Source organism: Staurois parvus, unplaced genomic scaffold (assembly GCF_062004578.1).
Source record: "Staurois parvus isolate SC_StPar_1 unplaced genomic scaffold, SC_StPar_1.0 ptg000080l, whole genome shotgun sequence".
NCBI lineage: Eukaryota > Metazoa > Chordata > Amphibia > Anura > Ranidae > Staurois > Staurois parvus.
Window position 1 is genome coordinate 12,854 of NW_028317876.1, and position 13,647 is coordinate 26,500.

The 13,647-nt window shown below is 41.3% G+C and overlaps 1 protein-coding gene across 1 annotated transcript in view; it reads left to right on the forward strand.

Moving 5' to 3' along the window:
- Positions 1-13,647, forward strand: part of PDGFRL (platelet derived growth factor receptor like) — a 31,208-nt gene that overhangs the window by 8,642 nt on the left and 8,919 nt on the right. Inside the window, exon 2 of the mRNA XM_089669661.1 lies at positions 370-509. Coding sequence (XP_089525787.1) covers positions 370-509 — 140 coding nt within the window. The remainder of the gene's footprint in view (positions 1-369; positions 510-13,647) is intronic.

Here is a 13,647-nt window from a genome sequence, read left to right on the forward strand (position 1 = left end):
TATTACATAAACAATTGATGTCATTTTAGTTGCATTTGGGTAGTTACAACGTCCTTGTAGGATTTGATTCTGAATACAATTCCAAATGTACACTATAGTCCCTAAACCCCTTTACAGCATTGGGGGTTGAATAATTTTGGACACAACTGTAGCAAAAGACAACATCCTGAAATGGCTGTAAACTGATCCTTCCTTTCCCAGTGGGAATGCTGCTGTGGTGGATTACAAAAGGTTGATATGAACACAGATTCAGGCACTTATGCTTTTTGTATGTAAAAATGGTAAGATATCATTTTACCAATGATGGTAGTGTGCAATGCTTGGATGATTACAAATGTAGCTTTTCTTTAATATGTGCTTTTTGTTTAGTTCCGAGTGGTCCACCCTCTGCAACAATTACTTCCTCTACCAACAAGGTTCATAGTGGAGGGGACTTCAGCATCTACTGCACCGTCTTAGGAGAGCCTGATGTAGAAGTAGAATTTACATGGATCTACCCAGGACAAGAAGTAAGAATACAATTGTACATTTACATGATTGGAAACTAAATGTAGCTTTTGGTAGCCCAAATACTTATGCCCAAATACTTAGGCTTTATTTTTGCTGTCCCAATATTATATAAGCATAAGGAGGTTAGGATTTTTGTCCTTTACGGATATACCTTTTTTTAGTCTGGAACTCATCTTAAGTCTTCTAGGAGGTTCAAGGCTATAATAAAACATCAATAACATATTAACCACTTGCCCTATAGAGGATTTACCTCCCTTCCTGAGCAGGCCATTTTTTGCGATACGGTGCTACGCTACTTTAACTAATAATTGCGCGGTCAAGCAATGCTGCACCTAAATGAAATTATGTCCTTTTTTTCCCCACAAATAGAGCTTTCTTTTGGTGGAGTTTGATCACCTGTGCGGTTTTTATTTTTTGCGCTATAAACAAAAAAACTGACAATTTTGAAAAAAAAATCCAATATTTTTGACTTTCTGCTATTTTACATATCCAGTAAAAAATTTTGAAAAAATCAAATTTCGCCATAAATTTAGGCCAAAATGTATTCTGCTACATGTCTTTGCTAAGAAAAAAATCCCAATAGGTGTAAATTAATTGGTTTATGTGAAAGTTATAGTGTTTACAAATGACTGTATATATACTGGAATATACTAGTAATGGCGGTAATCAGTGACTTATAGCGGTACTGCAGGACTGCAGCGGACATTCTGACACTGGGGGCAAACTAACTGCCACTAACATCCCCAGTGACACTAATAAAGTGATCAGTGCTAACAAAAAGCACTCACACTGTACTACTGACACTGGGCAGGAAGGGGTTAACATCTGGGGCAAAGGGTTAACTGTGTGCTGTTTTACTATGTGGCCTGTGTGTGTTTTACTATGTAAGCATGCTGCTTTGTATTGCTTTGCTATGCAGAGCAATACAAAGCAGCATGCTGGTGCTGACAGGGGAGGGATCCAGTGATCGACAGCTGTAGCTTGTCCCGGTGATCGATAGCTGTAGCCTCCAATGGCGGCATGGGTAGGGCGGTGTGCGCGCCCCTTACCCAGAATTGCAAAAAAAGTATCTATACGTGATTTTGCGCAGCCCTAGTTCTGCTATAGGGCGGTCGGGAAGTGGTTAAGCACACACTTTTGTTAGTAACTACAATATTCATAACCTGAATCAAAAATTATTTTTCTGTACTGGCATTACATATTGCAGAAGTTTATAGATTATTTTGTTTTTTTGCCATTATTATGTAATATTTACAGTATATACTAACATTATATGTTATATGACATAATACCTATAAAATGATTTCACACCAAGGACACAGTGGAGTTGACTTACTATAACTGGAAAGTGCAATATCTTGTGCGGCTGTGCATGGTGTCCAATCAGCTTCTAACTTCAGCTTGCTCAGTTAAGCTTTGACAAATAAAACAAAAAACAAAATTGGAAGCTGATTGGTTTCTATGCAGTGGAGAGAGAGAGAGTGACACATAGGGGAATTGGGAGACACAAACCAATGGACAAATATAAAAGGATTTAACCACATGCCGCCCAGCCACTGTAGAAATATGGCGGCAGGGCGGCACGGCTGGGCAAAACCACGTTTTAAAACGTGTGTTTTCAAAACAAGTAGGGGGCGCGCGAGGCACGCCGCCGCCCTACCTGTCCCGCCGATCACGGCCGCGGATGTCAGTCGCCGGGTCACAGCCGGTCGTTACCGGCTATGTCCCGGCGATTAGCAGCAATCAGTGACAGAGAGCACAGCTGAAGTAGCTGTGCTTTCTGTCAGTTCCCTGACAGCTGCTGCCAGGCTGATCGGGAGAGAAGAGTTTCTGTCCCGATCAGCGGTGTTCCCTGCAGTACACACCCCCGCCCCCTAGTAAAACACTCCCCTCACACAGTTAACCCTTTCACCGAATAATAAAGTTAACCCCTTCCTCCCCAGTGCCATTAGTACAGTGTCAGTGTTTTTTTTTTTGGACTGATCACTGTATTGGTGTCACTGGGGATGTCAGTGACCCCAAGTCAGTTCCCCCCCAGTGTCAGAATGTCCGCTGCAGTCCCACCATAAGTTGCTGATCGCCGCCATAAGTCACTGATCGCCGCCATAAGTCGCTGATCGCCGCCATTATTAGTATAAAAAAAAAAAAAAATCCCAGTATCTTTCCTGCCATTTGTAAACGCTATAACTTTCACGTAAACCAATTAATTTACATGTATTGGGTTTTTTGTAGCAAAGACATGTCGCAGAATACATTTTGGCAGAAATTTATGACTAAATTTGATTTTTACATTTTTTTACTGGACATGTTTTATAGCAAAAAGTCCAAAATATTGTTTTTTTTTTCCTCAAAATTGTCAGCCTTTTTTTTATAGCGCAAAAAATAAAAAATACACATGCGATCAAATACCACCGAAAGAAAGTTCAATTTGTGGGAAAAAAAAAGGATGTAAAGTTCATTTATGTACCGTATTGCATGACCGCGCAATTGTCCGTTAAACTAGCGCAGCGCTGTATAGCAAAAAAAATGCGTAAATTGCAGTATCTATACCATAGTTTGTAGACGCTATAACGTTCACACAAAGCAATCAATATACACTTATTGGGATTTTGTTTACCAAAAACATGTAGCAGAATGCATTTTGGCCTAAATTTATGACCAACTTTGAGTTTACTATATATTTTTTATAGCTGAAAGTAAAAAATATCGTTTTTCTTCAAAAGTTTTGGTCTTTTTTTGTTTATAGCGTGAAAAATAAAAAGCGCACAGGTGATCAAATACCACCAAAAGAAAGCTCTATTTGTGTGAAAAAAGGACGTAAATTTCGTTTGGAAGCAGCACTGCATGACCGCGCAATTATCAGTTGAATTAGTGCAGCGCCGAGTAGCAAAAAGAGGCCTGGTCATTACGGGGGGTAAATCCTCAGGAGGGCAAGTGGTTAAAAAGTCCAACAAAAGTCCATAAAATGCTGTACTGTGTAATGACCACCAGCTGGAGGAGCTACTGTAGAAGCGACTCTGGAAAGATTCAACACAGGATAAAAAGCAGTGCAATCTGAGTCCAGCATTTAAAAGCAACATATTTATTTTTAAACTCACAAGAATAACACTTGGATCAAGCATGTCACAAGCTCTCACTGTCAGACCGGCATCTGCCCCACAGAGTTTGTTATCTACTGCCTTTCTTGCCGTTCAGCTTGCTCTGTGGGACGCACCATTTGCACCCAGATTTCTTCCATAGTATGTGGCACTATAGACCTGTACAAAATATCCTTGTTGTGATCTATGACTGTGGTGGAGCCAGTCGTGCAGTATGGGATGATTGGCCATTTTCTGTTTTTTAAACCTTGAAGGTGTTCCCACTCCTGTTGCATGTTCCATAATATGAAATACAGTTACAAATTGCAACAATCAGCATAGAACCCCCTTACAATAATCACCAAGGGGATGCAGGTTTAGAAACACAAGGACAAAGACTGCGTGAATGGACATAAGGAACCACTGGGTGTTTCAAAGTGAACCTTTGCTTTTCAATGGTAGGTCAAGTAATAGGTACATTGTATAGCAGGTAACATGCACAATGAGCACATACTAACCTGCTTATTGATACCCCACTGCCTTGATCTGCTGTTAGAATGGAGAGAAAAAAAATGGAAAACAAACGATAGTTTGTAAAAGATAGTAGGACAACCCCCCAAAAATTCTTCAAATATATTAATAGTAAAAAGCTCAGGTCTGAGCATGTACAAACAAAATAATCTAGAGTGGGTGACTGGGAACAAAGAGAAGACAAATTTATTAAGTACCTTCTTCAGCTCAAAGGAGCATGGAGGAGCTCATGCCCACAATAGGGATGATAATGACACAGCCCCAAATGATCCACTATGGCTCAAACTTGAAATTTTTAGACAGAATAAAAGTGACAAAAGCACCTGGACTGGATGGCATACATCCACGGGGCCTACAAAAATTAGCTCCGTCATTTCAAAGCCATTGTTTCTAATTTTTAGGGACTCTTTAATGACTGACATAGTACCACTGGATTGGTGTAAGGCCAATGTGGTACCTATATTTAAAAAGGGAACAAAGTCTTTACCAAGTAATTATAGACCTGTTAGTTGAACTTCTATAGTTGGCAAGATACCAGAGAGTTTAATAAAAGACCACATAGATACTGGAAAAAAATATTTTAGGCATGGATTCATGAAAGATAGACGTTGTCAAACAAATCTGATTTCGTTTTATGAGGAGGTAAGCATAACCTTAGACAAAAGGAGTGGGTGTGGACATGGCATACTTGGATACACAGGCTTGGAAAAATCAGTTTGTAAATGGATAGAAAACTGGCTAAAAGATCATATTCAGAAAGTAGTGGTCAATGAGTCATACTTTGAATTGTCTGAGGTTATTAGTGGAGTACTCCAAGGTTCAGTGTTGGGACGCTTACTATTTTATATTTATAAATGATATAGGGTCTGGGATTAAAAGTGCCATTTCAGTGTTTGCAGATGACACTGTCAGGGCAGGGCTGTGGAACGGACAGGTAGGCCTAGTGGCAGGGTAACGCACTTGCTGACGACAACCACCACCAACAGACTGAAGTCCCTCAGGGCGCGGAGTCTAAGTCCCAGGCTGCCCTTCACCAGGGCCCCTGATGGTGGGGATGGACTTGACGCAACCAGGGACCAGGTCGCGGCCCCCGAGACACCCCAGCTGCGGTAATGGCCGCCGCCAATGGCGTGTAGCTGGTGAGAATGACAATAGCGTAGTCAGACAAGCCGGGTCAATAACAACGGGACAAAACAGTACAGAACAGTAGACAGAGAATCACAGGTCACGGGCCGGGTTCAGCAACGAAAGGTCAGATCGAAGGAAAACACAGAGAATGGTCTTAGTCACAAGCCGAGTCAGAATACCAGAAGAGTCACGAGCGTATACACAGAGCTGTAGCAAGACAAAGACACAAGACACAAGTGCAAAGAGCATGTGCAGATCCCAGGCTTATATGTACTCAGCCACACCCCTCTGGGAGATGGACCTCAGAGACCTGAAGGCATAAAAGATTCCCATCATGCTCAGCAGAAATCCAAGATGGATGCTAGCACATGGAGTAACATAACCTCTGGGAAAAGGTAGGACCTTGACAGACACCAAGCTGTGCAGTGGAATACCGTTCTTATAGGATGTCTCCAACTTACAAGCCAACCTCAATGCTCTGTTTAATTGGGCAACTATGTGGCAAATTATTATTATTATTATACAGGATTTATATAGCGTCAACAGTTTGCTCAGCGCTTTACAATATAACGGGAGACAATACAGCAACAATACAGTTCAATACAAGAGGGATAGGAGGGCCCTGCTCCTTGGAGCTTACAATCTAGGAGGGAGGGGCTAGTGGTACAAGAAGTAGTAACTGTGGGGGATGGACTGGTAGGAAGAGTAGAAGATTCCATTATTAGCTGAGGGCAGGATAGGCTTTCCTGAAGAGATAGGTTTTCAGAGATTGCCTAAAAGTGAGCAGAGTAGGTGATCATCTGATAAATTGGGGTAGAGAGTTCCAGAGGATGGGGGAAGCTCTGGAGATGAGCATGGGAGGAGGAGACAAGGGAGCTAGAGAGCAGGAGGTCTTGTGAGGAGCGGAGGGTATGGTTTGGGTGATATTTGGAGACAAGATTGCTGATGTAATTGAGTTATAAATGGCTTTATATGTTATTGTTAATGTTTTGAATTTTATCCGTTGGGCAACGGGAAGCCAGTGGAGGGATTGGCAGAGAGGGGTGGCAGATACAGAACGGTTAGTAAGGTGGATGATTCTGGCAGCAGCATTCATGATAAACTAAAGAGGGGATAGCCTGTGATGAGGTAGGCCAATGAAGAGGGAGTTACAATAGTCAAGGCGTGATATAATAAGGGAGTGAATAGGTTGCTTAGTGGTTTCCGAGGTCAGGAACGGTCGTATCTTGGAGATGTTGCGGAGGTGAAGTCTACAAGATTTGGACAGTGATTGGATTTGGGGCTGGAAGGACAGATGGGAGTCTAGGATTACACCAAGCACCCGGGCATGAGGGGCGGGACTGATGATTGTGTTATTGATCGTGATGGCAAATGAGATTTAATGTTGATAAATGTAAGGTTATGCACTTGGGGGCTAAGAATATGCATGCATCATACATACTAGGGGGGGTACAACTGGAGGAATCAATGGTGAAGAAGGATCTGGGAGTTCTGGTAGATCACAAGCTTAATAATGGCATGCAATGCCAAGCTGCGGTTTCCAAAGTGAGCAAATTCCTCTCCTGAATTACGAAAAGTATAGACTCCAGAGAGAGATATCATTTTACCCAGTACAAATCATTAGTAAGACCTCATCTGGAATATGCATTTCAGTTTTCACCAATTCACAAAAAGGATTTTGGGAAAATGGAGAAAGTACAGAGAAAGGCAACCAAACTGATATAGCATGGAGGAGCTCAGCTATGAGGAAAGATTATAGGAACTGATATTCTTTCATGAGAAGAGAAGATTAAGGGGGGATATGATCAACATGTATAAATACATCAGTGGTTCATATAGTGAACTGGGTGTAGAGTTATTCACTTAAAGGTCATCACAGAGGGCAAGGGGGCACTCTTTACATCTGGAGGAAGAGAGATTTAATCTCCAAAATACGGAAAGGTTTCTTCAAAGTAAGAGCTGTGAAAATGTGGAAAAGACTCCATCGAGAGTTGGTTCTGACCAGCTCAGTGGATTGCTTTAAAAAAGGCCTGGATTCTTTCCTAGATACACAGAATATAACTGGGTACTAACATTTATACGTAAACTTGATCCAGGGAATATCCAATTGCCTCTTGGAGAGTCAGGAAGGAATTGTGTCCCCTTGCAGGAGCAAATTGGGTTATTTTGCCTTCCCCTGGATCGACTGTAGGTAAAGAATTGTTTAAATTTAATTTTTTTTCCCTGTTATTGGTTGAACTAGATGGACTTGTGTCTTTTTTTCAACCAGACTATGCAACTATGAGAAATACTCAGTAGTTTAGGGTGTGGTGAAACCTGACCCTTTTCCAGTCTCTTACAAATAGAACACTATGGGCTTAGCTGCTAGTTGCCAAACCCCAGCATTGCCACACTGCTCTGTCAATATAGATTTTCTCTGGAAGTCAAAACCTACACAGAATTATCTGATAGGTTGGAGGGTAAGTGCAGAAAGGAACAAAAGGTTCTTATACATGCTATAAAGTGAACCGTTGACTGTCTAATATAATGGGTTTGCTTTTACCTAATACTAAAAATATATATTTTGTGTGGACTAACTCAGCCTTTTTCAACCAGCGTGCCCAGGCACCTTTGGGGGTGCCTTGGCAAAATGCCTAAAAATTGCCCAGAAATTGTATACAAGCCAGCAGGTGAATCAATCTTTTAGTTACACAAAGCCACAGATTTTCATTGTGCACTTTTATGACCATCCTAACAACCAATGACATCAGTTGATAAGGAGGACATCCGCTGCATGCACAGCATCCTTGTTTGGCTTCCCCTGCCCCTTTCTATCAGCAATGGGGGGGGTCACATTAGCTGAGTAAGAGATAAACAGACACACTGGGATACTAGTCAGTACCAGTGTGCAAAGGTATATTTGCTTTGGAAGAATAAATCACCTCTTCTGCTGGGTGTACCATGTGTTTGGATATGTGTAGAAAAGTTTTTTACATTTTGGAATGGGGTGCCTTGAGATTGTGCAGAATTTAAAGGGTGCCTTGAGATTATCCATAATTGTAAAGGGTGCCTTGAGTGAAAAAAGGTTAAGAAACACTGGTATAACTTGCTAAGAAACCATCTGTGATCAATCCATGCCCTTTAAGAAACCAGTCCTAATATTTGCTGTTCTGCTCGCCTTATCATTACTTACAAAGAACTACAACAAAACATAAAAAAAGCAAAACAAGTTGAAACAAAAAGCATGATGCAGTTTTCCTGGGATGACAATACAGTATATCAAATGATAAAAGCACACACCCAGAGGAATTCTCTCATTCAGGACATTCCATGTATTGTGTTTTGACCTTTTCTGATACATCTTTCTTTCAAAACTGAGACGATTGTGTTCCTGCTACACATGGAAATCTGGGTGGGATTGTGTGAGATCTACTATGTAATGTTGATATTGGCAGTAATAATAATGGTGATCATGACTTCTGGTTTCAATAATAAAGCTGGATGTGACCTTATACTGTTCTTGTCAATAAGAAAGCTTCTCTTTACACAACAATGCTCAGCCTTTTCTTGCAGATAAAAGATTGCCAAGTGTGTAAGGCAGCACAAGGAGCAATGATATGTACAGGCAGCAACCCATAGCAATTCATTCATTTTTAACTGCAGCATGAATAGAATAAGATTATTGAACAAGCCGAGCTCCTGATATTGGCAACAAGCTTGCTACTTTACACTAGTTATTGTGAGCCTGCCTAATTTGTACATATGTCCTTAAGGTGCTCAGAGACATACAATGACTGTAGTACATATTGGGCAATTTTGGGTCAGGTATTGGGGATATCTGTAGTGCTATATGATTTGTGCAAAATTCCTGTTCAGCCAATCTTAACCCAGGCTAAATTCTCTCATGCAATAGTTATTGTACTTTTTGAAGGTAAGCCAGCCTCAAGGTGTCCGCATGTTTTATTAAAAAGAATGTACAACCAGACAGGCTTTGATGAAGTGGAGGTAAGGCCTTGGTGTCCAACCCATGGAAACCCACGGCCCTTTCATGTTAATGTGGCCCTTTGGCAGCAGTCAGTAGTGGAAGCAATGATTTGTTAAAGGTACTAGCAGTCTCATGTAAAATGTCCTCAGTCTCAATGTCTCCAACAACATAGCTCCATTATTCTCCAGTAGCACAGTCCCTTACCATATCATCCAGTAGGTTTCAGTCTGCAACAGTCTTCTGTAGAAATACATATGTAGCACTATCCTCAGAGAAGCTGCTGAATTATTTTGAGATTTCTCTGCACACCTGAAGATAACACACCTTGAGGTATTTCAATATCAAGCCAAGCATAACCTAAAAGAAGAGAGGTTTAGCAAGTGCATTTATGCAATTAATAAGACAACAACATTACTCTGAGAGATACGGTCAACACCTCCAGTACTCTGCATAACAGTAATTAACAGAACTGAACTACATTTACTTAGCAACAGTATATAAAGACAATCCTAACTTTGTATAAACAGTCTTAGTTCTATTCCACAGGCTAGTGATTGATAGAAAAAAAGTTGGCCAGCAAAGCTGGGGCCCTTGAAGAGAGCACAACAGTTCCCAGCAGACAATAGATTACCCTTGTTTGATGTTAGTCTCTTACCAGTTCAAGAGCACCCTCTTCTGGACCTGTCTCCAGACATGTGCTCTGATTTAATAAAAGTCCAGTTCAAGTCAGGGATAGAAGTTGCTGAGGATCTCCCTGTTTTAATCCTTATGAGAGTGTCCCTCCCAGGGGCGGACTGACAACTCATGGGGGCCCCGGGCAATGGGGGATCATGGGGCCCCTGTGTCCTTGCCCAAACTCAAAAAAGCCTATGAAAAAGGTACCAGGGGCATCTCATGGGGCCCCCTACTGACCCCGGGCCCTCAGGCAGTGCCCGAGTTTCTAAATGGTCAGTCCGCCCCTGGTCCCTCCATTCCTTCCTTACAATTTGTGGAAGTGCTCTCTAGAGCAGTCTGATCTCACAAGGCATCCAAATCACACCTCTTAAGATTATTAATCTCTCTGCGTCTCTGAGTTCTCATCCAACTGTGGTCAGCTATGGCAGAGATTTGTTCATCTAGCAGCAGCAGCTCAGTCTCTTTCCCACATGTCTGATGAAGGGGTCCTGTACGGCTCTGAAACTTTGCACTTGTTGCGTTGTGAAGTAATCATTCTGCAATAAAAGCCTTTTTTTGGACCACATTTGGAGAACTTTCGTGTGCTGGTGAATATGTGAATTTATCTATGATGTTTCCAGTACGCAGCTGGTAATTGTGGCAGCACCCACTATTGATGAGCCCTGTTTCCAGGAACGTGTGCGATGGGAATATAGACAAGACAGTCACTTTCCCACACACCTGCTTGCTTCAAGGACTATCCGCTCACATGTAGCATTGCACAGTGTATGATGGCAGCAGCAGTCTTCTCCTGGGCAGTACAGCATCAGATAGTTCCTGCAAACTCTTGGCATTCACCATTATTCCACTTCACTGCAACCGTGTGGCGCCCTCTCTCATTCCATTTCTGGATTCCTGCCTGCATTCTGCAGGCTGGTAGCAAAATAGAGCTTATATTGCTTATGCAATGGGGTTGATTTACTAAAACTGGAGAAAGCAAAAATCTTGTGCAGCTATGTATGGTAGCCAATCAGCTTCTATCGTCAGCTTGTTCAATTAAGTTTTGATAGAAAAAACCTGGATGCTAATCGGTTTCCATGTAGAGCTGCACCAGATTTTGCACTCTCCAGTTTTAGTAAATCAACCCCAATGTGTTCACAATAAGCACAACAACAAGTAGGTGACAGATATTAATCACATTTTCATGTAAATTATACATAAATTGATTCTGACGGGCTGCAGTGCTGGAAATGGATAATGTGTGTGGCTCTCTCTTGTGGTCTGTCAACTTTTATGGGAAAATTATTTATAACAGAAAAACAAACTCACCTTTGCAAAGTGCAATATGGTGCCCCAGAGTAACCAATAAGAAAAAAGCAAAAACAAACATTCTCCAACTGATTGGTCTAGTAAAAATAAAAAAGTTGTAAGTATGGTTTATTCTTCCTAAATAGCGTTGTTACTATTGTATTGAATTATTAAAGGGAAAATATACTTGTTTTATTTTAACAGCTTTTTTTTTTAGTATACACACTGGTTATAATAATGTTCTGTTTTTGTTCTTTGTAGTAAATGTGACACAATACTGCTTCAGACCTTCTGTATGCTGCGTATAGTTTTCAGTATCTGTTCCAGCTCTGTTTGTATGGATGCTGCAACACTGCTCTCGTTGTGTATGATTGGTGTAATTCTCAGTATATGTCTGCATGTACACTTCATGTGGCTTTTAGTATCTGTTTTTATTCTAAGCACACTACATAGTTTGCAATGTCTGCTAAACAGATTTCTTACAGTATGTATTCAGAAATCTCCTTAAGGCTAGGTTCATATCTAAGCGGGTGGTGCCGCTGCGGATCTGCACAAAAATACGTGCAGCCGACCAGCCGCACAAAGGAATGCGGACCGGCGGGCGGGTGCCATTAATTCTAATGGCGTGCCGCCTGCACTGGAAATCGCAACAGTACTGGGAACCGAGGTTCCTGTGCGGGCTGCATTTTCAGAAGAAGTGAAGGGACTCCTTCCCTGCGTGTCCCGGGGCACAGGAGTCCATTGAATTGAATGGGTACTCTTGCACGTGCAAAACGCGGCCCATACAGCCACAGATATGTGAACCAGGGGTTATACTGTGTGCATTGAGTCATGCCCCTTAAAGTGGAACTTTAGTGTGTAAATGAAGAAATTGCTATCCCATAGAATTTAATTGCAGAGGAGACTATGTATGTATATTCTGCAATAAATGCTTTTTACTTGCCTGGTATCAAGGTTCCTTAGACTGTTCACTAAGCAGTGCATGTGCAGCCCAGTTTGCTATTCTGTCATGTCTTGGGTGCTGCTATGACTTATTTCCCATGTGCATGGGAGGGAGTTGCATCATCCCAGGCCTACTAATAAAGGTGACCAAAGTCACCATACCCTTAAAAAGGTGAAGATGTCAGTGGTGACAATGGAGCTTGCGGACATCTCATCTTGTTTTTTTTTTTTTTTACTGTTCTTCTAACAATGACATGCTTATTCAGATATGTGAATGTTCCTACAGTATATTCGTAAATTTCCATTGACACACTATGAGGTCTAATACACATTTTCCTTGCCAAATGGACATCTTGTCTTGGCTGATCACTTTTGACCAGCAGAAACAGAAGATGTGGCTATGATTTCAGTGGTAAAGGATGAAGCAGACAGAGAACATCACTAAGATAAGGCTGGTAAGAGCTCAGGAAGGCATACCCTGACAGGAAGGATTAGCTGTGTTCTGTGATGAGAGGGATATGACTCATTGGACATATGGGAATAACACAGACATATCTGTACAGCTGCTCCAGATGTTCTAATACGTTTCCAGAGTCCTGTAATTAGCTCTATAGCATTGCACTGTAGATGAAAATTATCTTCATAAAGTAGAAAGGAAATGTCATTTTCTACTGCTTAATAGATTTTGTTTTCCCAGTTTGCACCCAAAGCTTTTCTTATTAGACTTGTATTGTGAGATGCTTTTTATCAATATGGCTAAGATAGCCAAATGCCATTTAAAACAAATTTAATGTTGAGTTGTAAAATGCTTTCTTGGAGAACAGTTGCAGTTAAGTGTCTCTTGTGGATGCTTACAAGGATATACACTGAAGCCAGATGCCTCCAGACTGTTCTGTTGGAGTGCTTTTCCTGAAGATAAGCTCAGTAGGCTTCACAGCGATGCCATCTCACTTTCCTTATTATTTCTGGCTACTTCAGTGACTTCACAAAGAAAACAAATTACTCTAGTAAATCAGTAATTGTGGTCTGAGCACAAGTGTCTGTCCAGTAGCGGCAGTAGTAGGCAGATTCACTGTCCATTCCCAATGATATTATACATCACCTTTACACCAAACATTATACAATATGTGTGTCCGAGCCTCAAACAGCGAATAACAGATAGATTTACTAAAACTGGAGAGTGCAAAATCTGGTGCAGCTGTGCATAGAAACCAATCACCTTCCAGGCTGTATTGTCAAAGCTTAATAGAACAAGCTGAAGTTAGAAGCTGATAGGCTACCATGCACAGCTGCACCAGATTTAGCACTCTCCCTTTTTAGTAAATCAACCCATTTGTCTTGTAACGACTGTAATGTGAACATGTAGCTGGTAAAGAAAAATAGTACTTGCACACAATGGGCCCATCAGCAGTCTCACCATTTGCAAAGGTTCTAGTTATATCCTAGCTGATGTATTATATTATCAGGTGTCATCCAGTCAATGTCAACTACATAGACAGTCTTTCTCCAGAATACCTTTTTTGGGTCTTCAGT